The sequence below is a fragment of the Thalassophryne amazonica genome, chromosome 5, assembly GCF_902500255.1.
Source record: "Thalassophryne amazonica chromosome 5, fThaAma1.1, whole genome shotgun sequence".
NCBI classification, from domain to species: domain Eukaryota; kingdom Metazoa; phylum Chordata; class Actinopteri; order Batrachoidiformes; family Batrachoididae; genus Thalassophryne; species Thalassophryne amazonica.
Window position 1 is genome coordinate 62,863,929 of NC_047107.1, and position 26,880 is coordinate 62,890,808.

At 41.5% G+C, this 26,880-nt stretch overlaps 1 protein-coding gene across 8 annotated transcripts in view; it reads right to left on the reverse strand.

Moving 5' to 3' along the window:
• Positions 1-3,450: 3,450 nt before the first annotated feature.
• pdlim5a (PDZ and LIM domain 5a) overlaps positions 3,451-26,880 on the reverse strand; it is a 214,138-nt gene continuing 190,708 nt past the window's right edge. For 7 of the 8 annotated variants that reach the window (XM_034170425.1, XM_034170422.1, XM_034170426.1 and 4 more), the window contains 4 exons: positions 15,713-15,893; positions 7,958-8,078; positions 6,475-6,590; positions 3,451-6,167 (listed from right to left, as the gene is read on the reverse strand). In XM_034170425.1, coding sequence (XP_034026316.1) covers positions 6,078-6,167; positions 6,475-6,590; positions 7,958-8,078; positions 15,713-15,893 — 508 coding nt within the window. In that variant the 3' untranslated portion in view covers positions 3,451-6,077. Of the gene's footprint in view, positions 6,168-6,474; positions 6,591-7,957; positions 8,079-15,702; positions 15,894-26,880 lie in introns of those variants that run through there. The other variant, XM_034170420.1, reaches the window with a different exon arrangement.

Consider the following 26,880-nt stretch of genomic DNA (forward strand, 5'->3'; position numbering starts at 1 on the left):
AGGGGATCAAATACTTATTTGCAGCAGTAACATACAAATAAATTATTTAAAAAAATCATACATTGTGATTTCCGGATTTTTTTATTTATTTTTTATTTTTTTAGATTATGTCTCTCACAGTGGACATGCACCTAAGATGACAATTTCAGACCCCTCCATGATTTCTAAGAGGGAGAACTTGCAAAATCGCAGGGTGTTCAAATACTTATTTTCCTCACTGTATTCCCATACAGACCGAGCAAGTGGGGTTAATAATTTGTTTATTATATATATATATATACTCAACAAAAATATAAACACAACACTTTTGGTTTTGCTCCCATTTTGTATGAGATGAACTCAAAGATCTAAAACTTTTTCCACATACACAATATCACCATTTCCCTCAAATATTGTTCACAAACCAGTCTAAATCTGTGATAGTGAGCACTTCTCCTTTGCTGAGATAATCCATCCCACCTCACAGGTGTGCCATACCAAGATGCTGATTAGACACCATGATTAGTGCACAGGTGTGCCTTAGACTGCCCACAATAAAAGGCCACTCTGAAAGGTGCAGTTTTGTTTTATTGGGGGGGGATACCAGTCAGTATCTGGTGTGACCACCATTTGCCTCATGCAGTGCAACACATCTCCTTCGCATCATCCGTGAAGAGAACAACTCTCCAACGTGCCAAACACCAGCAAATGTGAGCATTTGCCCACTCAAGTCGGTTACGACGACGAACTGGAGTCAGGTCGAGACCCCAATGAGGACGACGAGCATGCAGATGAGCTTCCCTGAGACGGTTTCTGACAGTTTGTGCAGAAATTCTTTGGTTATGCAAACCGACTGTTCCAGCAGCTGTCCGAGTGGCTGGTCTCAGACGATCTTGGAGGTGAACATGCTGGATGTGGAGGTCCTGGGCTGGTGTGGTTACACATGGTCTGCGGTTGTGAGGCTGGTTGGATGTACTGCCAAATTCTCTGAAACGCCTTTGGAGATGGCTTATGGTAGAGACATGAACATTCAATACACGAGCAACAGCTCTGGTTGACATTCCTGCTGTCAGCATACCAATTGCACGCTCCCTCAAATCTTGCGACATCTGTGGCATTGTGCTGTGTGATAAAACTGCACCTTTCAGAGTGGCCTTTTATTGTGGGAAGTCTAAGGCACACCTGTGCACTAATCATGGTGTCTAATCAGCATCTTGGTATGGCACACCTGTGAGGTGGGATGGATTATCTCAGCAAAGGAGAAGTGCTCACTATCACAGATTTAGACTGGTTTGTGAACAATATTTGAGGGAAATGGTGATATTGTGTATGTGGAAAAAGTTTTAGATCTTTGAGTTCATCTCATACAAAATGGGAGCCAAACCAAAAGTGTTGCGTTTATATTTTTGTTGAGTATATATATAGGATCATAGTCAGAGCGGAAGCAAAGCCATTTGCTTCAACAGTGGAGGTGAAGTTCACCTCCAAAAAGAAAAAAAACAAAAAAAACAACTTCACCTCCTTTGCTCACTTCAGAGCTCTGAAACCGAGCTGAACAGCAGCTCATCTCAGCTCACCTCCAAGCTGACGGCTGGTGTCCCAACAGAACACTGGAGCAGAGCAGGAACTTGCTAACAGATGGTCCGGTTGTAAGCTGGTAAGCTTTCAGTCTGTGTTTTTTCAGATACTGTTTAGATATTTATGAAGTACGGTCATGTCCCTTCATGTGCATTTTTAGCTTTCTGGTTTCTAAAGAAAATACGCGTTCGGACTGATTGTCGTGGAAACCGGTCCGGATATGGGAAAATATCCGACCAGTAATCAGCCAATCAGAACGCGCGTAGCGTTGCAGCCATATAATGAAATATATTATTTGCCTCACTGCAACACCCACTTCAACTCTCTGTCTTGGTCTTTCTCAAGAAATATGAAGTTAAATGTGAATTCTAATCCAATTACATTTTTCCCACAAATCTGATTCGTTAATTGTGTAAGATTTCAGACCATAAAATATCACGGAAACAGTGGCAAAATATTAAAACAGTTTCACATTTAATGTGTTACTCCCTGCCCTGTCCACACACGCTGCTTGGCAGATGTAAATAATGGTGCTGCCAGCTGAGAACGAGGGAAACTGCCGTAGCAACACCGAAATGGATTAATTTAAGGTACCATACAAAAGTAGTGATGTGGATTCTGCTCACAGAATTTCCAGTTTGGCATGAAGACGCTGTTGCCACGGTAAGCTTTGACAAACAGACCACACCCTTTGTCTATGTAACATTTTTACCAAACAATATTATTATGCGGATTAAGATGTAGCCTTCATTGTTGGACACAGATCCGTGGAAATGTTGGAATTGGATTAGAATGGGAATAACCCCCTTGTGGCTGATGATTGCAGACATTAATGCTGGATTACAGTCATAAATGGCTGTTTTACCGGCTTCGCTATATGCGTCGCCGCTAACACTTAATTTGCACCGTAAAATCCAGCAATAACATCTGCAAATCATCAGACACAACAGGGTTATTGCCTAATTTCATGTTGTCTACCTCAGACTCTTGTATGCCTTTATGTGGTTTCTCCAAAAAACTACCTAAAGGTTACTGCAAGAAGACTAATAGCAAAGTAAGAATAAAAGAAACATACTTGTGTTGAGTTTTTAAAGTATACTTGTTTATTAGCCAACTCAAACGAACAGGGCAAAATGCCTGTAATTGTGAGTGAAAATGTGGGGTTTGGCAATACGGCAATGAAGATGCATATTTAAAATAACAGTTGTACTACAAAGAATATCTAAAGCCACATGTCCTTATAACATTTTTTTCTGTCAGAAAAGCTGAAAAGTGCTTCATCCCAGTGCCTCAGCACTTTCCTAAAAAATATAAAGCACTTCATGTGAGATTTGGTTCTATCAGCTTTCAGGCTCCTCTCCTGTGGAACCAGCTCCCAATTCAGATCAGGGAGACAGGCACCCTCTCTACTTTTAAGATTAGGCTTAAAACTTTCCTTTTTGCTAAAGCTTATAGTTAGGGCTGGATCAGGTGACCCTGAACCATCCCTTAGTTATGCTGCTATAGACGTAGACTGCTGGGGGGTTCCCATGATGCACTGTTTCTTTCTCTTTTTGCTCTGTATGCACCACTCTGCATTTAATCATTAGTGATCGATCTCTGCTCCCCTCCACAGCATGTCTTTTTCCTGGTTCTCTCCCTCAGCCCCAACCAGTCCCAGCAGAAGACTGCCCCTCCCTGAGCCTGGTTCTGCTGGAGGTTTCTTCCTGTTAAAAGGGAGTTTTTCCTTCCCACTGTAGCCAAGTGCTTGCTCACAGGGGGTCGTTTTGACCGTTGGGGTTTTACATAATTATTGTATGGCCTTGCCTTACAATATAAAGCGCCTTGGGGCAACTGTTTGTTGTGATTTGGCGCTATATAAAAAAATTGATTGATTGAAAATTGATTGATTGATATCATAACAATAAACAGCTAACAACTACCTCATAACATATGCAGTGAGATAAAAGCACCCACCTTCAGCAGGAACATAGCATTTGCCAAACTTGCTGTCACGGATGAGGGTTTTTTTCCTATTGTAATATATTTTATGTGACAAACCAGCTTACTGTAGAAAGCGATGGGTATAAAGAAAGTTCTCTTTCTGTGTGGGTGACAAGTTTTGCTCCATGTGATCATTTGCCTGAAAAGGTGTTGCAGTGATGCACAATGCATTTCTGGAGAGTTCAGAAATAATCAACTTAAAATTCTCACAGTGGCTGCGCAAAAAAGTTGAGTGCTCTAAAAAAAGAAGCTGGGTGCACCACTGTCTGTCTTGGCAGCCGCATATAGTCTGTTCTCATTCAGAGCACTGGAAAAAAGATGCTGGAGCTCAGGAGAAAAAACAAAACAAAACAAAACTCTACATGGACATGGGCCCTAAGAATTAATATCATCTCATCCATGCCAAACATCATGTTCATCATCATGAATACTGTGATTTTAGAAGTTCTAGTATTTTTAATTGCATGATAAGTGTCGAGGACTCCTCCAGCAAGATAAAGCCAAGAAGAAACCTACTTTTCACCTGGTTGTCTGACTGAGTGGTTGCCATCCAGGAAACAAGACTATTCTGTTGTGTGGTGGATGTGGCAACATGTGGCACCACTGTATGCTCCCAGACCTGACTATGCGAGCATTACTGTCTGATGCTACACCTGTCATATTTTCTGTTTGGAAAAAAGAGCTCCTATTTACAAAGTATTTGTGGCGGCCATGTAGTTTGTGCGCTTTTTTCCCCAGAGCATAATGTTCTTGGTACAAGTCCACTGCTGCCCATTCTCTATGTAATGTGGAGTTGCTTCAGGAAAGGAATCCAGCATAAAAAGAAAAATGAGGCAATTCAACATGTAGACAGATCCATCTCGGATCTGCTGTGGGAACCCCGAGTGGAAAAAAGGGAAAAGCCGAAGGGACTTACTAATACAAGTATGTGGAGGACGAAATTTTAAAAACTTTCACAAAACAGTACAAAATAAATATAACACATAATGTGCCAAATAAATAAAACATGAATATTGTTTGACAACCTATGTGACACCTCGTTATCAGTATATGTGCTTTAGTTCCACATTAAATTTTCGCAAAATTAAAGAATTTCTTCAATGGCCTATTGTGGAACTTGAATAAGAGGTTTTCAGTAATTTTATTGTTACATTTTAAGATTTGCCATAGACACAATTACCACAGAGGGGCCCTATTGTACGACCGGCACAAAGTAGTGTACAACACAGCACAAGTGGTTTTAACTGATATTTCCCATTTTGGTATCTGGGCTTACACCTAAGGACAGGGTGAGGAGCTTGATTATGCTTGAGGGACTGGGAATGAAATAATTCAAACACTTTGTATTTCATTGGAAAACACAAAGGAAAAAAATATTTACTGCAGAGCTCCAGCCAACAAACAACAACAACAACAAAAAAACACCAAAAGCAAACACGGGCATGAGTTCTTGTTCAATTTAAATTCAGATTCTCAAGTTTTTATTTCTTTGTCTGTCTATATGTGTTGGGTGGGTGGATGTTTTTTGTTTGTTTGTTTGTTTCTGTCGATAACACTGTTTACTGTAAAGAGAAAAGTGCAACGTATGTTTGAATTTCTGAAACCTAAAGAAAAGAGACACTTTAAAAAATAGCATAGTAGTAAATGTGTGACAGAACAAAAACAAATTTCCAGCATCCAATGTAAAACTGACCTACGATGAGGAAAAAAAAGCAAAAAAAAATAAAATAAAATAATAAAAGCAACTCGGACCTTGGTGGCCACCAGGACCCCACAATTAACAACAAGACCTCACAAGCAACATGATAGGCCTATTTGTCTTTATGTTATGTTATGGACATTGTGCATGTTACAAGATTCCAACATGGCCCACATAGAAGGTTCGTTGATCGTCACCTATAGCTACAAGAACCCACAATGTCAGAGCTGAATATGCAGTCATTTTTATGGAATTTTTGCTCAATGACTGCTCACTGCACTGACTGTTAATCACAGCAGAAAATGTCACTGTAATCTTAACAATGGTTCTGAGAAACTCAAGATCAAGCTTTTAAAAAAACGCAATAAATATAACAACTACGTATGATGAACAATATATGCTGGGGTCCCATAAAACAAAAATATTATTTCCTTATTATTATTATCATTACTGATTATTTTGTTTTACAAGAAGTAATTTCTGGTCTTTCCTTTACTGTGCATGACTGAGGACAGAAAATGTACTACTCGTTGAAAATAAAATATACATATTGCATGATGAAAACATGAACTTTTCAGGCTTATTTTTAAGCTCTGACTGTATTTTTACTTAATGTACTGCAGAAACACATCAAGTATGGGCCTGTGTATTCTCTGCAGACACAGAGGAACTCCTGGCATTTTTTTTTAAGAGAGAAAAGTAGTGACACCCCCCCCCCGCAGACACACTTCTGCACTGGGGGTGGGAGCAATATATGAATTTAGCTGTATGATTCCTGCTGTCAAAGCTAAGAACATTTTATTGTAATAGCAGAGGACATTTTATTTGAGTCCACAACTCATATCTTCAAAGTGTACGCATGTTTCTTGCAAAGAGGCTTGTCCTTCTTTGAAAAGAAGGCTTGTCCTTCCAGAGAGTTGCAACACACCTGAAAACAGTAAAAAGAACACAAATAAAGGTCAGTGCAGCTCTATTATAATTGTTATGAATATTATTGGGTGTTGTTATTACTAATACAAGCAGTATTAAAGAAAAAAGTAAGAAAGGTGTTTCATTTAATGAACAAAATGTGGTGGTATTTCAAGGTAAACTGCCGTAGAAGTTGTTCTGAAGACGAAATTTGTTACTTTTATGGCATCACTCAGCTGGTAGTTTAATTATTCTGTCACCATATGACATCATAAAGAATCTGTACAGTTTACTGATGGTGATGGATGTATTCCTGCTCCACTTACAGCACAGACAAAGCAGGTATCATGCCAAGTGTATCCAAGGGCCTCCAAAAACTTGTCTCCAGCCTCAATGGGGAACTCGCAGCCATGGCAAGCAGTACCAAATAAACTGTAGAAGTCTTTTTGTAGATAAAGAAAGATGACATATTACATATTACAAATCACATGACTCATTTACACATCTAATAAACTGATTATTGACAGGAGGGGCCCTATCTTCAACTCAGCACAAAGCAACACATAGCACAGTGCAAGTGTCACTGCTCGTTTGGGACCAACCCAGTTGGCATTGTCATGCCCAGTGCCCGTGTTTTTAAAATGCCACATGTATTTGCAGTCTTCTCTGCAGCCATACACATGTTGGTCTTAAAAAGAGGTGTGTTCAGGTGCACTGCTGGTACATTGTTATCAGAATGCAGCAGGAAGCGATTGTGACATAGACCACCAAAAACCTTGTCTAAACACACAGGATGCTTCACCACATGTGTACTCTCAACATGGACACATGTATGCATATGCAATACATCAAAATACAATGAAGGTGAATGGAAAAAAAAATCAAAACTAAAAATGAGCCTAAAGTAAATTTGAATGGAAAAATACAAAAGTTTTGTATCTCTTCTTTGCACCACATTTTTATGCTGCTTTCTTCCTCCTCAGGTTTGCATGTGAGATGCACCGGGTCAGAGCTGGTCCACAGAGCCAAAGTCTGTGGATTTATGGACATAGATATGATCAGGTAGTTGGATGAGGTTGTAGAGGAGGAGGACGTGTTGCAGAAACCACTCAAATACTTCACCTCGGGGAGCTGTGGTAGATAACTGCTGCTCCCGCACGTGAGCTCTGATGCTTTGCACACAAAATCCTTTTCATGCCACAAAACATCTCACATATGACTTCAACATATCAGTTATTTCAATTTCAATTTAATTTCAATTCATTTTCATTTATATAGTGCTAAATCACAACAAAGTTGCCTCAAGATGCTTACACAGTTACTGGTGCACCTGTCTCTTAAAGGGAATGATGGAAAACAAATGACTGAGTGGTTTATTTCATGGTATGCCCAACACTTGACTAAATAAGTGGCTAAATACAACCTATTGGCACCTTGTGCTGTAGTTTGTGCTCAGATTATGCACCATGTAAATAGCACAGTGTAGCTGGACATGCTCCCGAATGCTGTTGTGCTATGCTGCTCTGTAGACCTTGTGCCATTCACTGGCAAGATAGGGCCCCAGTGACAGTGTAAAATCCTATAGACAAAAGATAATAAAGGCTAGTGTTGGCAAGCAATGTGCCGTGGAGAGTCAAGTCTGCAAGACATTTCATTCCATACAAACAGCTCAAAATTAAGCAAAGTTCTGCTGATCAACTGGTCATGCTAGCATATATGTGCATGCTCATATATAAATAAATAAAAACCTCAACACATGATTACTTTTCAGCTGTGAAGAAGCAGCAATGTGTCATCAGCATCACACACCTTGTTCACAGTATGGTTCCCCATCCTCCAGGTGGAAGGTGTTGTTTCTGATTGGCTGCTGACAGTACGCGCACAGAAAGCAGTAGACATGCCACGTCTGTTTCAGGGCATTTATCACCTCCTAGGGGCAAAAGCAAATACTGTGGTTAGCGGAATACTGCTCCTGAGAAACAGAGATTTGTGTGCGATAGCCAAAGAAGCAACACCCTGCAAATACAGGTTGGATAGAATGATTTTCATATAATAACATAAGGAACATGTGTGTGCTCTGGTACTTTGTATCATGCTGTTCAACTGACTTAGTGGTGTCTCGATCACTTCGTTACATAAATGAGGAGACATTCACAGCAGGGCTCTCTATAATGCAATGGAATAATGGTGCTATACCATCATGCTATGATCCTAGTGCCATCATGCCAAATTTCAAATTTAGGGAGTTCCTCCCTCTTTTCTCTGGTAATTTTGGTGAAATTTATTGAAGTTTGTTGGTTTTCAGCCTCACTGTGTCATTTTCTTTTGCACCACTGTTTTTGTCAAAATATGAGGGGCTAGAAATTTGGTGGTAAAGCACTTTGTTTTCTTTGTGAGGCTTTTTATAGACATACACATGGAGTGGAACAGAGGAGGATTGTCTTAAAAGGAAGATAAATGAAATTTCAGATGCGGTTAGCCAGACGGCACATGAGATAATCAAGCCGAAATTTCATTTTATTCATGTCACACTTAATCATTGGTTTCTGGAGCCACGTGAGCCAGCTTAAAGTAGACGTACACTGCTTTTCCCACCCTTAAACTGTGAGAACAAGACAGGATAGGGACAGGGCTGGTGGGCTTCGGTAAAATGAAGGATTAAGCGAGAGGGAGTGAGAAAAACTGCCTGGTAAGAAGCCGTAAGATGGTTGAAGATGTGTGAGAAGTTGAGGATTGAAAGGGATTGGACTTAAAGAAGTTTAAACATGTGAGGGATGAATGTCAGAGCTGTTTTCTGACCCAAATCACACCTCCTTGACACTCAGGGTTCATGCTGCACCTGCAACATTTAGGTTTCTGAGACTAATTACATATGGTGGACTAACCCCACCAATATACAGAATACATTGAGTTTCAATGGATACCATTAAATAAATGTCCAAAGTATGCAGTTTCCCTGAATTACCACATGGTAATGTTTTCAGTGTTAAATTAACACTGTAGCAAGTGCATTTGGTACCATTTACAGTAGTGTTAAATCAGTTATATTTTAGGGTGAAATCAACTCTACTAGAATATTAAATTAAGTTGATCAACACTAATAACAGAGAACATTTACACTGATTTTGAATGGGACTTGCTGCAGTGTTAATTTAACACTGAAGAATTTACTGCATTCATCTTTGAAATTAGAGAAACCAACAAAGTAGGAGTTAGTAGTGACAGTTACATAATTACACACTGTTCAGTCTCAAAATGGTAACAATCAACAGCAGGATTGGTGGCCACCAGACTTCGGTTTGGGAAACAAACCAACAAACAAAAAAAATGCTCATCCCCTGGCTCCTCCCACTTAACCATGCACACCTGTGTCCAATTAATCTCTATTTCAGTCCAGTCCTGGCCCTTCTCCAGTGCCAGATTCATTTGCCATGACATGAGTCAAGTTATCCATCTGGTGTTAGTATCTTCCTATCTGTTGCCAGTCCTCAGCCTGTTTTTGACCAGTGACCTCACCTCAGCCCAAACCACTGTCTGCCTGTCTGCCATTGCCTCTTTTGGACCAATGCTTTTCCCTCAACCCAACAACCTTTGTAGAACGTCCTGTTGCTGACTCTCTGTCCTTTCTCACTGCTCACAAGCAAACAGTACTGTGCCCATGGGTGCCAACGAACAGGACCCAACAGCAACAAGTAAGACTGATTACCTCTTACACCCTGTTGCTCTCACCTTTCAAATTCACTGTTTCTGTCTCAACCTCAATAAATCACAACATCTCTGTCATTAGATCCCAGATATCCCTCAGAATTCCAACAGGGACCCAGTCCTCGCAGTGATTACAACCTGCTGTCTGATCTGGATGTAATACCCATCCGGGAGTCTGAGATCATCACATGGTAGTCTGCCATAACTATTATTATTATTTTTTTTAATCTTTTTGCACAAAACTGCAAATATCCAGCAAATTTACCTTCACTTTATTGTTGTCATTATTATTATTATTATTATTATTATTATTATTATTATTATTATTATTTTAACTTTGATTTTGTAATTTGAATTTTAAATGGGCCACAATGGAAATAAGTGTTTTCACTTTCTTGTGTCATCCATGTATTTTTTTTAAACATATTTACAATTATATTATGTACTTACATTGAATTTGCTGAATAAAATCACTCATGCTTTTAATAAACAGATTATTTACCGCCCCCTGCTGGAATGGTGTGTGACTCCCGCATGTAAATATCAATGTCCATTGTTCAGGGCTGTTACCTAATATATGTAGCTTCTCTAAAAATATTAGTCCCAGTGGAGGTGCCAAGGGGGGCAATAAGCCCCCCCAATAATGAGCCAAGCCCCCCCCCTCAGCCCCCCCTAATAATTCTGCCAATAATGTGAACAGCGACTGACATTTGTGGATCTCAACTGCAGTTTTGTACTGAGAATGTGTCAATATTGCGTAACTGAGCAAAGTGATGAATGTGTGTATTTGGTGATCCACCAATGCTGAATCACCCTTCACAAACAGAATTTTCCGTTTTGCAAATAAACATTTATTTATAAAAACCCACACACAAGTTACAAATCAGAAATTTGTGTTTGTGGTTCACAAAGCACATGATTCTACTGTAAGTGATGTGTATGCATTGATACCACATTTTAGAGGAGTACGGGTGACTAAAACATATACCTTGGTATTTATAAAGCAATTTACTATATATTGTTCATTTCGACGACGTTTTGTGGAGAAATTCCAACTTTTACCTCAGCCCCCCCAACCGAAATTTCCTGGCACCACCACTGATTAGTCCTGTCAACATTTAGTTTTGGCGGCGTTCATACTTGACTCAAAACACACATACCAAACGGCAAATGTCAGCTCTCCATAGTTTGTGCATGATCAAAATTGCACACATATATGCACAGCTTCTTGTCTTTTCTGCATTCTGCTATAAGCAGGTGCTTTTCATTTTGCATAGACGGTGGTGGAAGACATTAATAGAATTACAATTTTCACTTATGGTACCAGGAGCATGACACTTAAGTCATTCATGGTAACAGAAACATAACACTTAACTAAACTGACTAAACCAATTGAACTACAAAACACAATAAATCAATAACACTAACAACACTGTTGTACTAACATGCACCACAATAACAACATTTAAAACCCCCAAACCTCAAACTCCCATGGTGCATTGCAGCACAATGTCCGTTGTTTACTGTTAGCTAAAATTGCTAATTTCTAAAAAAAAAAAATTGTCCTATCAACTTTCTGTTTTCAGTGTTCATCCTTGACCCAAAATACATAAGCATACCAAATGGCAAATGTCAGCTCTCCCTGGTTTTGCCGTGATCAAAGTCACATGCACGCGCACAGAGGCCACCTGGCTATTATAATATAGATACTTACTGACATAAATACAGGCAGTAAGCTTTAAGCTCAAGTAAGGTGGGTTTTATTATACTACTGTTCTTTACAGGTTCATCATGAGGTCACTTTTAGCCCTTCTGCTGCTCCCGTTTTCACTCGGGGTCACTACAGCAGAACCAAGGTGGATCTGCAGGTTCATTAGGTCATGTATACCAATCAATCAAATATTTTACTGATGAATAAGAGCCTTTGATCAAATCTCTAGTAGCATTTTTAGTGGAGATATTATATTAATGTTACTAATATTATATTATTGGGGTTTTTTTTTGGGGGGGGGGGGGGGGTTAGCAGCATGGTGGCTTAGTGGTTAGCACTGTTGCCTCACAGTGAGAAGGTCGTGGGATCATTTCCTACCTGGGGCCTTTCTGTGCATGTTTTCCCGTGTCTGAGTGGGTTCTCTCTGGGGGCTTGGGCTTCATCCCACATCCAAAAACATGCAGGTTACGTGAACTGGAAACTTTAAATTGACCATTGTAGGTCTGTCTGTATATGGTCCTGCAATAGATTGGTGTCCTGTCCAGGGTGGACTCTGGCTCTAAGACTGCTGACATAGGCTCCAGCCTCAGTGATCCTTAATTGGAGTAATCAGGTATAGAAAATAATGGATGATTTTTTTTTTTTGTGGGGGCGGGGGCTATGTTTTGCTTGACCTTTATCTGCAACCAGTGTGTTCCAACATCACATGGAGACACTAACCCAAGTAATATACCCACCAGGATTTGTCAGACTGTTTTATCTCTCTCTCTCTCACACACACACACACACACACACACACACACACACACACACACACACACACACACACACACACACACACACACACACACACACACACACAGAGAGAGAGAGAGAGGAGTTATTCGCAGCTACAGATATCAGTCTGTAGGACAAATGTTGACACATGTTGGTCTATAATGCTGGCGTAGTTCAGCCTGCAACTATATAAAGGGAGCTACAAATATATCAGTCATAACATGCTGCTCATAGGAATTAAGATATTACATGGGTGGTGCAGCATTTGCCACTCTTGCTTCTTGGCAAGATGGTCCACAGTTTAGAGCCCACTGGTACCAAGTTGTTTCAATTTCAATTTATTTTCATTTATATAGCACCAAATCGCAGCAGAGTTGCCTCAAGTCGCTTCACACAAGTAAGGTCTAACCTTACTAACCCCCAGAGCAGCAATGGTAAGGAAACCTCAAACAGGCCAGACTCAAAGGGGTGACCTTCTGACACTCTGCATGGGCCATGCTACAGACATAAATTACAGAACAATTCACAAAACGAATATATAGGAAATGTTGTAAGCATTTTTTAAAGTTTTTTGGAATCAGCACATCAATGTGGTGATTTAAGTTAAGCACCTTAAAGTAATGGTTCATGATGGATTTAATTGTTCACATGGCTTGAAATATATTTTTAGGGTTCCTGTATGCCACAAGCCCTGAGAGTCTTCCTAATCTAGGGTCCTAACATAGAATTATGACAATCCATGTTATCCACCATATATCAGGGCTGGATCCAGAGTGAAAATCTGACAGATGCATTTTTGCCCAATGATAAAATAAAAATCGTACGCGTCTTGTTATTCAATAATCTTCATTCTTTTATTTGTGTGCAACATACACTGTCACGCTTCTTTTAATATATTTATTATACTTCATGGACCATAGTGAACATTTATTTGTATAAATATGATGTCCTAAAAAAACACTATAACAAAAATTGACTGTAAACAGGATCAAATTTACTGTCAAAATCTTTGTTATACCTGAATCTATACATGATTTTTTTTCAGTTGATAAAATCAATAAAATATGACTGCATATATTCTTAATAATATTGAGATACAGATAGTTCACAGAAGACATTTTCCATTGATACCAATCAAAATTAGAAACACTCCATCATGTAACAATATTCATCATGTCCATGACTAAATATACTAAAACAAATACATCACAATTGTACACATATCACAACTGTGATGTGTACAATTGTGATGTATTTGTTTTAGTATATTTAGATTTTGCTGTGATTTGGCACTTTATAAGTGGATTAAATTGAAATTGAATTGAAATTGAACATTTTATTGAGTCTTAAAGTAAATAAATATGAAATTGTTGTTATGTGTCGGACGCAGCCCGGAGAACCGACCAGCGTTTGAAGGACCCAGTATGAAATAAGCAGAGCACGGTACAAAGGATAACAGAGTTTAATAAACATAACAGTGAAGTGATACGAAAACAACAAAAGAGTGCGCGGTCTGGCGTGGTGGATTGCGGTGCGCTCCCAGCAGCGCTAACAGTCCGGAGCCAGAAAACTGTTCGGACCCAAGGATCCCGCCGACACCCCCCAGGTGGCCGCGACAAACCGAGTCTGTGAAAGAAGAAATCATTATGTGAGTCCACACTCAACACACAGAGAGACCACTCAAAGGTGTACAAACAGCAAACACTTCCTGGCTTAATTGCAAATCAGCTTCCCACCCTGCAGGCATAGAACACCCTGTTCACAAAACTCCACTGCAGTGGAAGCTGATTTAAACGACTAACATACAGCTCAATATAATAAGGTGTGAGGGACACCACATTTACTGACTGTATAAATGTTAGTCACAAAACCAAACGTACCTCAGGAAGTGTGCTGACGAGCGTGAGACCTTACCCCCTCCTCTTTCACAGACCATGCATCAAACCTGGACGTTCTCTGCATCCACTGATGGGAGATGGCTCTAGAGACGACGATCTCACCCGTCTGGTCACAAGGTCGAGTCTCTGGCAAACACACACTGTGCACTCCAGACTTAAATGCCACCATGTTCCAATCCGTGTAGATGCACCACAGCTGTGAGTCCTGACGAGCTACACGTGATCAGCCTCAGGTGATCAGGGTGAGGTCCTGATAAACTCAGCTACACAGCCACTCAGTCCCAAATGCGCACCACCTGGGAGGAAAACCAAAAGACAGAAACAGAAGACACACAAAAGCCAGCCAGGCACGCCAGCCACAACAATTGTCACTGGATCCTTAAACTTTGGACATAATAAACTCTACATGGTGGATCCTTGATCTCTGGACATAAATAGGAATAAACAAAATCTGTAGTTTTTGTCAAAAGCATTTCCTTTCAGACATTATTGGCATGAATGTCTTTCCATCTATCTGAGCTGAACTCTTACAGCTGCTGTGCTTCACTTCAGGATGTAATTTGTAAAGAAATACAGCACGTTTCATTTTTGGGAGGAAAAAAACATTTTAGTCGATTGTAGTTTCTTGTCTGTATTACAACGTTTGGAAAGAGGTGTCATTTTATTTAAAGCGGCAATTCATTTTGAAGTTATTCCGACCGGACTGTCTCACCAGAGAGCCGCTCAGCGTTTTGAGGTGTGACAATGGAACGGAGGACAATTCTCGTTTCTTGACAGCAACAAGACAGGAGTCCCAGTTAGTGACTTGAATACACACAAAAGTGACTCATGATATTTTAATGGCTTTGAGAGGGGTTAAGAAGTGGACTTACCGCTTCTGAAGAGCAGTGAATCAAAGAGCCACGAGTCATTGAATCAAAGCATTGCTGCAATGGTTCACGGTTCAAAGTGGAGTCGTTCTGCAGAGACGGTTGATTACAGACCCGCTGCAGACCAAACCCTGAATATCCGACTTTATTTGTAAGTCCGCATGACTCTGAAACTCGGAAAAATCTGTATAATTTATGGACTATAGGTTGACATGAAAACCAAAGCTGTGTTCACCGCCGGGACACGTTCGGCACTATTTGGGATTATTCAAGATTTTTTTTTTTTACCGATGATGAATGATGTGTAAAAAAAAACTGACCGATGCAACTGCATCAGTCCAAACCGGTCTGGATCCGGGCCTGATATATAACATGTTTACCAATCCTCCTTATGTCTGTGCAATACAGAACATCATGTTTTCATGAGTTTTCATGATGTCAGCGACTCTTAGTGCTTACATTATTCAGTAATTCTTTCAGCTAAAAAATGTTCACAAAAACCAAAATCACAGACATTCCATACCCATCATAATATCAGACATTCACCCCTTCATACAAACACACAATCCCCACGATTTCACCTCCCACTTCTACACAGTCTCACCCCCAGGATTTTGGAGCGGCAGCGACCACATGTTGGAGCAAAGAACTCTTCATAGCAGTGTTCACAATAAACGGATCCCTGCTCCTCCACAAACCCGATGTCTGCCAGAGACGTGTGGCAATGGGCACAGTTAAACTCCTCCTTGTGCCATGATTTTCCCATTGCAACCAAAAATGGACCCCTAAAGGGTAGAGAGAGAGAGAGGGGAAGAGAGAGAAAGCGGGAGATGAAAAAAAAGGCAGGCAGAGATGATATAATTCCACATCAAATCATAATGCTGTATCACAGCCTTTTGGCTTTAGTCTGTGCTCACTGTGGGGAAACTGACTTTTTGTGGAAGCATTTGATTTGACTGTTCAATTTCTCTTCTGTAATGACAGCAGTGAATACACAAGAGACAGAGGCACATTTTAAGTGCAACAGGAGACATGTACACACTAACAGCACAGCTCCACACCGTGATCATGTCACCATGGACATTACTAAAACTACGAGTGCAAATATTTCAATGTGGCAAGAAAATGTGTTATCACTGTAAGGCACATAATATATTGATTTACACTGTAAGGTATATGATATATTGACTGACTGGTGTTGGATAGCAATTACTTTAATATGTAACGAAAACTCTAAAGAGCTTTTCTTGTACCAAGAAAGTACTGCTTCTGGTCGATTTTGGATTTTGGATAATTTATTTGTTCACTCTTGTTTGTGCATTGGTTATTAGGGCCCTGTCCCACTGGTGTTTAGGAGGATTTGCGGATGGAATGCGCACAAAAGTGGCCCACATCCGCCAAACAACCGCAATAACCGTGTAACATTCCTGTATGAGTCGGCCGCCATCCGAACACGTCCATGATCATCCGCAGAGGCACGCATGTCCGCAGCCAGGATTTTTGAGCGGCTCAAAAATCCTGCTGCAGATGAGATCCGCATCACTGCTTGAACACATACTGAAGACATACGCAGGACATACACAACCAACGCGCCGCATATCCCCTGTCATCCGCTGATATTCGCAACCGACGGGTTGGCGCGGCTTGGTGGCGGACCGGGACAGAGTGCAAAACAGATATGACGCGTGCCCAGCACGGCCACATCACTGTCGCAAATAGTATGTCGCGCATGCAGACAGAGTGGGCACGGATGAAGCGAGTGCATCACGGCCGCTGTGCCCCTCATGGGGGTGCCTCTGCGGTCGCCTTCGCTTCTGTTCCCTGTTATATCCACTTTTCTTGCTCATGTATTCGCTGATCCACCCCGGGACATTTGTCATTTCCGCCCACCTTTGTTGCGGACACTCAGCTGTTGTCTCCTCATTTCATGCGCAAATCCTCCTACACGCCAGTGGGACAGGGCCCTTAGATTACACATCTGAAAACGTTATACACAGTAGTGTTCAGAATAATGGTAGTGCTATGTGACTAAAAAGATTAATCCAGGTTTTGAGTATATTTCCTATTGTTACATGGGAAACAAGGTACCAGTAGATTCAGTAGATTCTCACAAATCCAACAAGACCAAGCATTCATGATATGCACACTCTTAAGGCTATGAAATTGGGCTATTAGTAAAAAAAGTAGAAAAGGGGGTGTTCACAATAATAGTAGCATCTGCTGTTGATGCTACAAACTCAAAACTATTATGTTCAAACTGCTTTTTTAGCAATCCTGTGAATCACTAAACTAGTATTTAGTTGTATAACCACAGTTTTTCATGATTTCTTCACATCTGCGAGGCATTAATTTTGTTGGTTTGGAACCAAGATTTTGCTTGTTTACTAGTGTGCTTGGGGTCATTGCCTTGTTGAAACACCCATTTCAAGGGCATGTCCTCTTCAGCATAAGGCAACATGACCTCTTCAAGTATTTTGACATATGCAAACTGATCCATGATACCTGGTATGCGATATATAGGCCCAACACCATAGTAGGAGAAACATGCTCATATCATGATGCTTGCACCACGATGCTTCACTGTCTTCACTGTGAACCGTGTCTTGAATTCAGAGTTTGGGGGTCGTCTCACAAACTGTCTGCGGCCCTTGGACCCAAAAAGAACAATTTTACTATCATCAGTCCACAAAATATTCCTCCAGTTCTCTTTAGGCCAGTTGATGTGTTCTTTGGCAAATTGTAACCTCTTCTGCACGTCTTTTATTTAACAGAGGGACTTTGCGGGGGATTCTTGCAAATAAATTAGCTTCGCACAGGCGTCTTCTAACTTTCACAGCACTTACAGGTAACTCCAGACTGTCTTTGATCATCCTGGAGCTGATCAGTGGGTAACTTTTTAATCAAACTATGCTGTTCTTCTGAACAATGTCTTGAACGTCCCATTTTCCTCAGGCTTTCAAAGAGAAAAGCATGTTCAACAGGTGCTGGCTTCATCCTTAAATAGGGGACACCTGATTCACACCTGTTTGTTCCACAAAATTGACGAACTCACTGACTGAATGCTACACTACTACAACCCCTGGCAAAAATTATGGAATCACCGGCCTCTGAGAAAGTTGCCATTTGAAATGACTTTAGTTTTGTGTCATGTCTGTGATCTGCTTTTTTTCTACAAAATTAACAACTGAATGATGGTGATTCCATAATTTTTGCCAGGGGTTGTATTATTGTGAACACCCCCTTTTCTACTTTTTTTTTTTTTTACTAATAGCCCAATTTCATAGCCTTAAGAGTGTGCATATCATGAATGCTTGGTCTTGTTGGATTTATGAGAATCTACTGAATCTACTGGTACCTTGTTTCCCATGTAACAATAAGAAATATACTCAAAACCTGGATTAATCTTTTTAGTCACATAGCACTACTATTATTCTGAACACTACTGTATACAGGAGTAACTTTGTCTGCTTAAGCATGTAAACGGATTATTCCTAATGATTCAGAAACTGGAATATTGACCTTAACCCGAATATTAATGGCATGTAAATGTAGTCAGTGAAATCGCCTGGTGGAGTGGATGGTTGCAAAGAAAACCTGCACCCTCTCTACCCTTTCTGGAATGAGTTTGAGACCTCTGATGTAGAGCTCTAAAAGTGATCACCATTACTTTAAATTTCAATCTGAACTGTACGGGGAACCACTCAATAGATGACAGACTGGCTGTCACATGAGACCTCTTAGAAGGCCTCATAAAAAGCCTCGCAGCTGCATTCTGCAACATTTGTAAACAATCCAGGGAAGACTTACTAAGGCTCAAGAACAGTGAGTTACAATAATTCAAACATGACAAAATAAAAGCATGGGTAATCATTTCCAGCTCAGCTTGAGACACAATGTATCTAAGGCCCGCATTGTTCCGTAAATGGAAGAAACAAGTTTGCGCAAGACGGCCAACATGCATATCAAACTTGAGAACCTGGTCAAATGTAACACCCAGATTTCTGAACTGTTGAGTGAACTGATGATGACAGAGAGCCAAGGTTCTTAATCACTGCAGGAATAGAGTTGTCTGAGGCACAAATAAGAACTTCAATTTTTGCTGTATTAGGCAACAGATAATTAGCAGCCATCCAGTTCTTTATGACTGACACAGTTTTGAAGGACAGACACATCAGCAACATTCTGAGCTGCAAATGAGATATACAGCTGGATATCATCTGCATAACAATGATATGAGATGTGTGGAGGGACCTAGTGTAAGACACATCAGTCATTGCCTTAGGTTTCTATTTAAGGCAACATATTTTGTGTACACACGCTACACTGGCACATACTCAGAGAGTGTGTGCCAATTACAGGGTCATCACACTACTCAGCCTCCCTGGTAAAGTCTACTCCAGGGTACTGGAAAGGAGGCATCGGCCGATAGTCTAACCTCAGATTGAAAAGGAACAATGCAGGTTCCGTCCTGGACGTGGAACAACCGACCAGCTCTTCACTCTCACAAGCATCCTGGAGGGGGCCTGGGAATATGCCCATCCAGTCTACATGCGTTTCATGAACTTGGAGAAGGCGTATGATCGGGTACCCCGGGAGATACTGTGGAAGGTGTTGCGGGAGTATGGAGTGAGAAGGTCCCTTCTCAGGGCCATCCAATCTTTGTACTTATAAAGTGAGAGCTGTGTTCAGGTGCTCAGCAGTAAGCCAGACTCATTTCTGGTGGGGGTTGGCCTCCGCCAGAGCTGCGCCTTGTCACCAATCCTGTTTGTGATATTCATGGACAGGATACTGAGGCGTAGTGGGGGGAGGAGGGTTTCCAATTTGATGGGCTCTGCTTTTTGCAGATGATGTGGTCCTGTTGGCTTCATTGGCCTGTGACCTCCAACACTCACTGGATCTGTTCACAGCCAAGTGTGAAGCAGCTGGGATGAGGATCGGCACCTCTAAATTTGAGGCCATGGTTCTCACCAGGAAACTGATGGATTTCCTATTCCGGGTAGGGAATGTGGTCTTGCTCTAAGTGAAGGACTTCAAGTACCTTGGGGACTTGTTCACGAGTGACGGGACAATAGAGCGCAAGATTGGCTGGAGAATCAGTGCAGCAGGGGCTGTATTGCATTTGTTCTGCCATACTGTTGTGACAAAAATTTCAACTTTGGACTCCGACAAGGGCGGTAGCATCTCCTCCACTCTCCCTTATCTCTGTTCTCTGCCTTTAACCTTCAAGTCCATATTTCACCAGAGTGTGAATTCCTCAAATCATATTGGATTCTGGATCTATAGGACTACTATTGGATTAACCATGGAATTGATCAGATGGTATCTGAACACTATTGATACCATTTTTTCTACAAGAAGGTCAGGACCGGGGGATCCTACCTGCCCAGATGGAACGTATCCTGCGGGTTATGTCCTCGACTCCTGGGGGTCTTGACGTGTTGCATGCTTGGCGCCTTTCTCTGTTTATTCATTTTTGGTCTCATGGTAGCAGGGCTGGTACTTTTCGTCTTATGTGCTGCCCTGATCTACCGGAAAACTGGCAATACGATCAGGAGGACACACTCAGAAGTCACAAAAATGGACATAGAGCGGACTTGTGACCTTGCCAGAAAGACGTGTCAGCATCAATTAATAGTCTCTGGTCCCCTCCCCTCCCGGGGTACTGATGAGGCGTTTAGTAGGCTGACATCGTTAAATAGGTGGCTGGCGCAGTTTTATAGACAGCAAGGCTTTAGCTTTATTGATAACCTTCGTTTATTGATAGCCTTCGTTCTGGGGCCGCTGTGGCCTGCTGATGCTGGACGGCCTCCATCCTACTGGGGAAGGCGCCGCCATCTTGTCTGCGAACATAGATAGAGCTCTACAGGGAGGGTAACATTAGGAATCTACAGCAGGCCACGGAGCAGGTGATTAGAGACCCTGCAAGGCTTATGACAAATGTGGATGTGGAATCCATTAGCTTAGCGGGGAATTTAGTGCAGAAAATCCACTATGGTGATAGTGCAGTTTATTTGCCAGGGAGGGAATTTCAACAAGTTGAGACTGTGGCCTGCTTCCGTAGTCGTGTCCATAAAAAATCATAGAGGGATATGCTTTCCAAACTTAATACCCATTACTATATGGGATGATGTTGAAATTGAGGATGGCCCAGTGGTTGTTCCAGCAATAGCAAAGATTTCATGTCTGCTACCTACAACGCTCGTGGAATGTCTCAAACCTAAACCTACTTCTAGGCATCTTATATATGCTACTCTGGAACCACCCCTAAACCCAAACAGTTCAACTGTCAACTCCACTAAGGTCCTTAGACTGGGTCTCATTAACATAAGATCACTGTCCTCAAAATCATTGTTGATCAATGATCTAATTATTGATCAACACTTAGATATGATTGGGCTATGTCAGAATCAGAATCAGAAGAAGTTTATTACCATTGCCAGTGAACAGGATTCACAGACTAGGAATTTGCTTCGGTACAATGGTGAAACATTAAGAAGAGATAAAATGCAAGGATAAAATATAACATATGTGTCAAAATAAGATAAAATATAAGATAAAAAAAAGAAATATGAAATATGAAAGGCTGTGTGCAACAGAAAAACAAAGAAACAGAAAAAACAGTGCAGTGGGAGGAGTGCAATTAAAAATCAAAGTACATTGTCTAAAGTGACCCGTGATAAAATGATAAAGTGACAGAGTTAAGCTTAAGGTGACTGAGTTATGAGGTGTTCATGAGTCTAACGGCAGAGGGGAAGAAACTGTTCTTATGGCGGGAGGTTCTGGTCCGGATGGACCGTAGCCTCCTGCCCGAGGGAAGTGGTTTGAATAGACCGTGTGCAGGGTGAGAAGGGTCAGCTGTGATCCGACCTACTCGGCCCAGATTCCTGGAGACGTGCAGGTCGTGGAGAGATGGAAGGCTACAGCCGATCACCTTCTCAGCAGAGGCCACAATGCGCTGCAGTCTGTGTCTGTCCCTGGCTGTGGCCCCGGCGTACCACACCGTGATGGAGGAGCAGAGGATGGACTCGATGATGGCCGTGTAGAACTGCACCATCAGCTGGACAGGCAGCTTGGCCTTCTTCAGCTGCCGCAGGAAGTACATCCTCTGCTGGGCCTTCTTGATGAGGGAGCTGATGGTTGACTCCCACTTGAGGTCCTGGGTGATGGTGGTGCCGAGGAAGCGGTGACAGACCACAGTGGTGATGGGGCTGTTGGTGAGGGCGAGGGAGGGCGGGGGGGCTGTGACTTTCCTGAAGTCCATGATCATCTCCACTGTTTTCTGGGCGTTGAGCTCCAAGTTGTTGCTGCAGCACCAGGTCACCAGCCGGTCCACCTCCCTCCTGTAGGCAGACTCTTCCCCATCCGAAATGAGTCCTGGCTTATGAGTCCTGGTGAAACCTGGCTTAAACCTACAGCTGTCCTCCCCTTAAATGAGGCCTGCCCACCAGCATATACATTTAGTCACGTCCCTCGTGATGCGAAGCCAGGCGGGGGTGTTGCTCTTATTTATAAATCTAGGTTTAGCTTATTAGCTGTTGGGGGTTACAAATATCACTCGTTTGAGCATCTGATTCTCTGCTCTGCTCAGGATATTACACATTGCCAAGGTCAGAAGAATAAAAATCAGTCGTATTACTTTGTCACTGTATATAGGCCTCCTGGCCCATATTCTGAATTCTTAGATGAATTTGGTGCATTCATCTCTAACTTGCCAACTAGTGTAGATAACATTCTGATCATTGGTGACTTTAACATTCATATAAATAAGCCTTCTGATCCCCTCTGCAAATCATTTATGGAAATTGTGGATGCATTAGGATTTCGGCAATGCATTCGGGATTCAACGCACATTAGTTGAAATACGCTGGATCTGGTTCTTGCACATGGTATTGCTGTCACGAATATTGACATCATGCCTCTTACATCAGTGGTGTCTGATCACTCACTTATTAAGTTTACAGTTTCGCTGCCGTGTTTAGTGGAACAACAACCTTATATATCATTACGGCGATGCATCAACTCCTCAACTAAGACTGAACTCAAAGCTAGACTGCCTGATGTCTTAGCTTCACATGTGACAAATACCCAATCAGCAGACAGACTTGTGGATAGTTTAAACTCAGTGCTTAAAACTACACTCGACATGATTGCACCACCTGTGTTAAAACCACGCTCCCCCAAATCACAGTCACCTTGGTTCAATGATTATCTGCGTGACCTCAAGCATAAAGCAAGAGGTCTAGAATGGAAATGGCCTTGTTCAAAATTAGAAGTATTCCACCTTGCGTGGTGTGATGCTATCTTAGACTATAAGCATGCATTATTGGCTACAAAGTGGACTTACTACTCTGATTTGATCAACAAAAACAAGCATAACTCAAAGTTCTTGTTTGACACGGTGGCAACACTTATGCATGGACAACCACCTGTAGTTCGCTCTCCTTTTACAGCACAAGATTTCCTGGATTACTTTGGGAATAAAATAGAAGACATCAGGTTAAACATATCCCGGCATGCCTTAACCCAGCCACTACACCCTGCTATTGAGGTGGGTGCCACTACTGAGGTATTACCTAGATTTACAGAATTTGATAGTATCTCACTAGGCATGCTGACAAAACTCGTAATGTCAACAAAAAGCACAACCTGTTTATTTGATCCTATACCAACAAAACTGTTTAAGGACCTGAGGCCCACTCTTGGGCCACCTGTGCTGGAAATGTTCAATCTTTCTTTAACTTCTGGATCTGTTCCTAAATGTTTCAAATCTGCAGTGATTAAACTATTACTTAAGAATCCTAATCTTGACCCTAGTGTATTGAAAAACTATCGGCCAATATCAAATCTATAATTTTTCTCTAAAATTCTGGAAAAAGTGGTGTCACGGCAGCTCATAGACTATCTTACTGAGAATAGTAGAGAAGCTTGAATCTTCGACTGGACTGGGTTGCTTGACGCGAGGACGTTTCACGTCAAATCACAGAAGCTTCCTCAGCTAAAATTCTTGCTCTGGAAGTCTGACTTCTGTCTGACTCTTGTAGAGACGAATGAACAGAAGCCAACAAAAGCTGGAGTTTTAAACCTAACCAGACCCCTCCTACTGAGAGGCAGACTGCAATAGGCTAGTGACTAAACAATAGCTCTAATTAGCAACTACTGTGCTCTAGTTAGCACTCTCCTAATGACAGGGCAGCTGTCCCTCCTAATGATGGGATGGATGCCTTTCTTGATGGCTCCCTTGATGACTCTCCTGATGACATGAATGACTCATTACCATGAACAAAAGACTGAAACTCCTTTGACCTGAGTACCCCATTGTAAACAGGGGACAAAGCGTGTCTCAGACCCCCTCCCCGGTTAAGACTGGGTTTCAAACATTTCACAAAGAATGCCTCCTTGACCCCTCTCTCAAACCATTTCTTCTCTCTGGCTAATATTTTAACTTCTTTGTCCTCAAACGTGTGGTTAGTGTCTTTAAGGTGGAGATGAACTGTGAGATCAGATTTTAAGGTTCTGCTACTAACCTATAAAATTATTCATGGACTGGCACCTCCCTACCCAGCTGACTTAATTAAACCTTACGTACCGGCCCGGGCTTTAAGTTCTCAGGGTGCAGGACTACTTTGTGTCCCTAGGGTGAATAAGAAGTCTGCGGGTCACAGAGCTTTCTCTTATCGTGCCCCTGTTCTGTGGAATGATCTCCCTGCGTCATCTGTGATTGTATGGGGGTGTGTTAGTGCCCATGGCATGGGCAACGTACACATTTGTGATGACACCATCAATGCTGAAAGGTACATCCAGGTTTTGGAGCAACACATGCTGCCATCCAAGCAACGTCTTTTTCAGGGACGTCCCTGCTTATTTCAACAAGACAATGCCAAGCCACATTCTGCACGTGTTACAACAGTGTGGTTTCTTATTAAAAGAGTGTGGGTACTAGACTGACCTGCTTGCAGTCCAGACCTGTCGCCCATTGAAAATGTGTGGCGCATTATGAAGTGCACAATACGACAACGGAGACCACGGATTGTTGAACAACTGAAGTCGTACATCAAGCAAGAATGGGAAAGAATTCCACCTACAAAGCTTCAACAATTAGTGTCCTCAGTTCCCAAACACTTATTGAGTGTTGTTAGAAGGAAAGGTGATGTAACACAGTGGTAAACATACCACTGTCCCTGATTTTTTGAAACATGTTGCAGGCATCCATTTCAAAATGAGCAAATATTTGCACAAAAACAACAGTTTATTAGTTTGAAAATTAAATATCTTGTCTTTGTGGTCTATTTAATTGAATATCGGTTGAAGAGGATTTGCAAATCATTGTATTGTTTTTATTTAAATTTTCCACAATGTCCCAATTTAATTGTACAGTAGTGTTCAGAATAATAGTAGTGCTATGTGACTAAAAAGATTAATCCAGGTTTTGAGTATATTTCTTATTGTTACATGGGAAACAAGGTACCAGTAGATTCAGTAGATTCTCACAAATCCAACAAGACCAAGCATTCATGACATGCACACTCTTAAGGCTATGAAACTGGGCTATTAAATCAAATCAAATCAATTTTATTTATATAGCGCCAAATCACAACAACAGTTGGGCCAAGGCGCTCTATATTGCAAGGCAAAAGCCATACAATAATTACAGAAAAACCCCAACGGTCAAAACGACCCCCTATGAGCAAGCACTTGGCGACAGTGGGAAGGAAAAACTCCCTTTTAACAGGAAGAAACCTGCAGCAGAACCAGGCTCAGGGAGGGGCAAACGTCTGCTGGGACTGGTTGGGGCTGAGGGGAGAGAATCAGAAAAAGACATGCTGTGGAAGACAGCAGAGATCAATCACTAATGATTAAATGCAGAGTGGTGCATACAGAGCAAAAAGAGAAAGAAACACTCAGTGCATCATGGGAACCCCCCAGCAGTCTAAGTCTATAGCAGCATAACTAAGGGATGGCTCGGGGTCACCTGATCCAGCCCTAACTATAAGCTTTAGCAAAAAGGAAAGTTTTAAGCCTAGTCTTAAAAGTAGAGAGGGTGTCTGTCTCCCTGATCCGAATTGGGAGCTGGTTCCACAGGAGAGGAGCCTGAAAGCTGAAGGCTCTGCCTCCCATTCTACTCTTAAAAACTCTAGGAACTACAAGTAAGCCTGCAGTCTGAGAGCGAAGCACTCTATTGGGGTGATATGGTACTAAGAGGTCCCTAAGATAAGATGGGACCTGATTATTCAAAACCTTATAAGTAAGAAGAAGAATTTTAAATTCTATTCTAGAATTAACAGGAAGCCAATGAAGAGAGGCCAATATGGGTGAGATATGCTCTCTCCTTCTAGTCCCCGTCAGTACTCTAGCTGCAGCATTTTGAATTAACTGAAGGCTTTTCAGGGAACTTTTAGGACAACCTGATAATAATGAATTACAATAGTCCAGCCTAGAGGAAATAAATGCATGAATTAGTTTTTCAGCATCACTCTGAGACAAGACCTTTCTAATTTTAGAGATATTGCGCAAATGTAAAAAGCAGTCCTACATATTTGCTTAATATGCGCATTGAAGGACATATCCTGATCAAAAATGACTCCAAGATTTCTCACAGTATTACTAGAGGTCAGGGTAATGCCATCCAGAGTAAGGATCTGGTTAGATACCATGTTTCTAAGATTTGTGGGGCCAAGTACAGTAACTTCAGTTTTATCTGAATTTAAAAGCAGGAAATTAGAGGTTATCCATGTCTTTATGTCTGCAGTTTAACTAATTGGTGTGTGTCCTCTG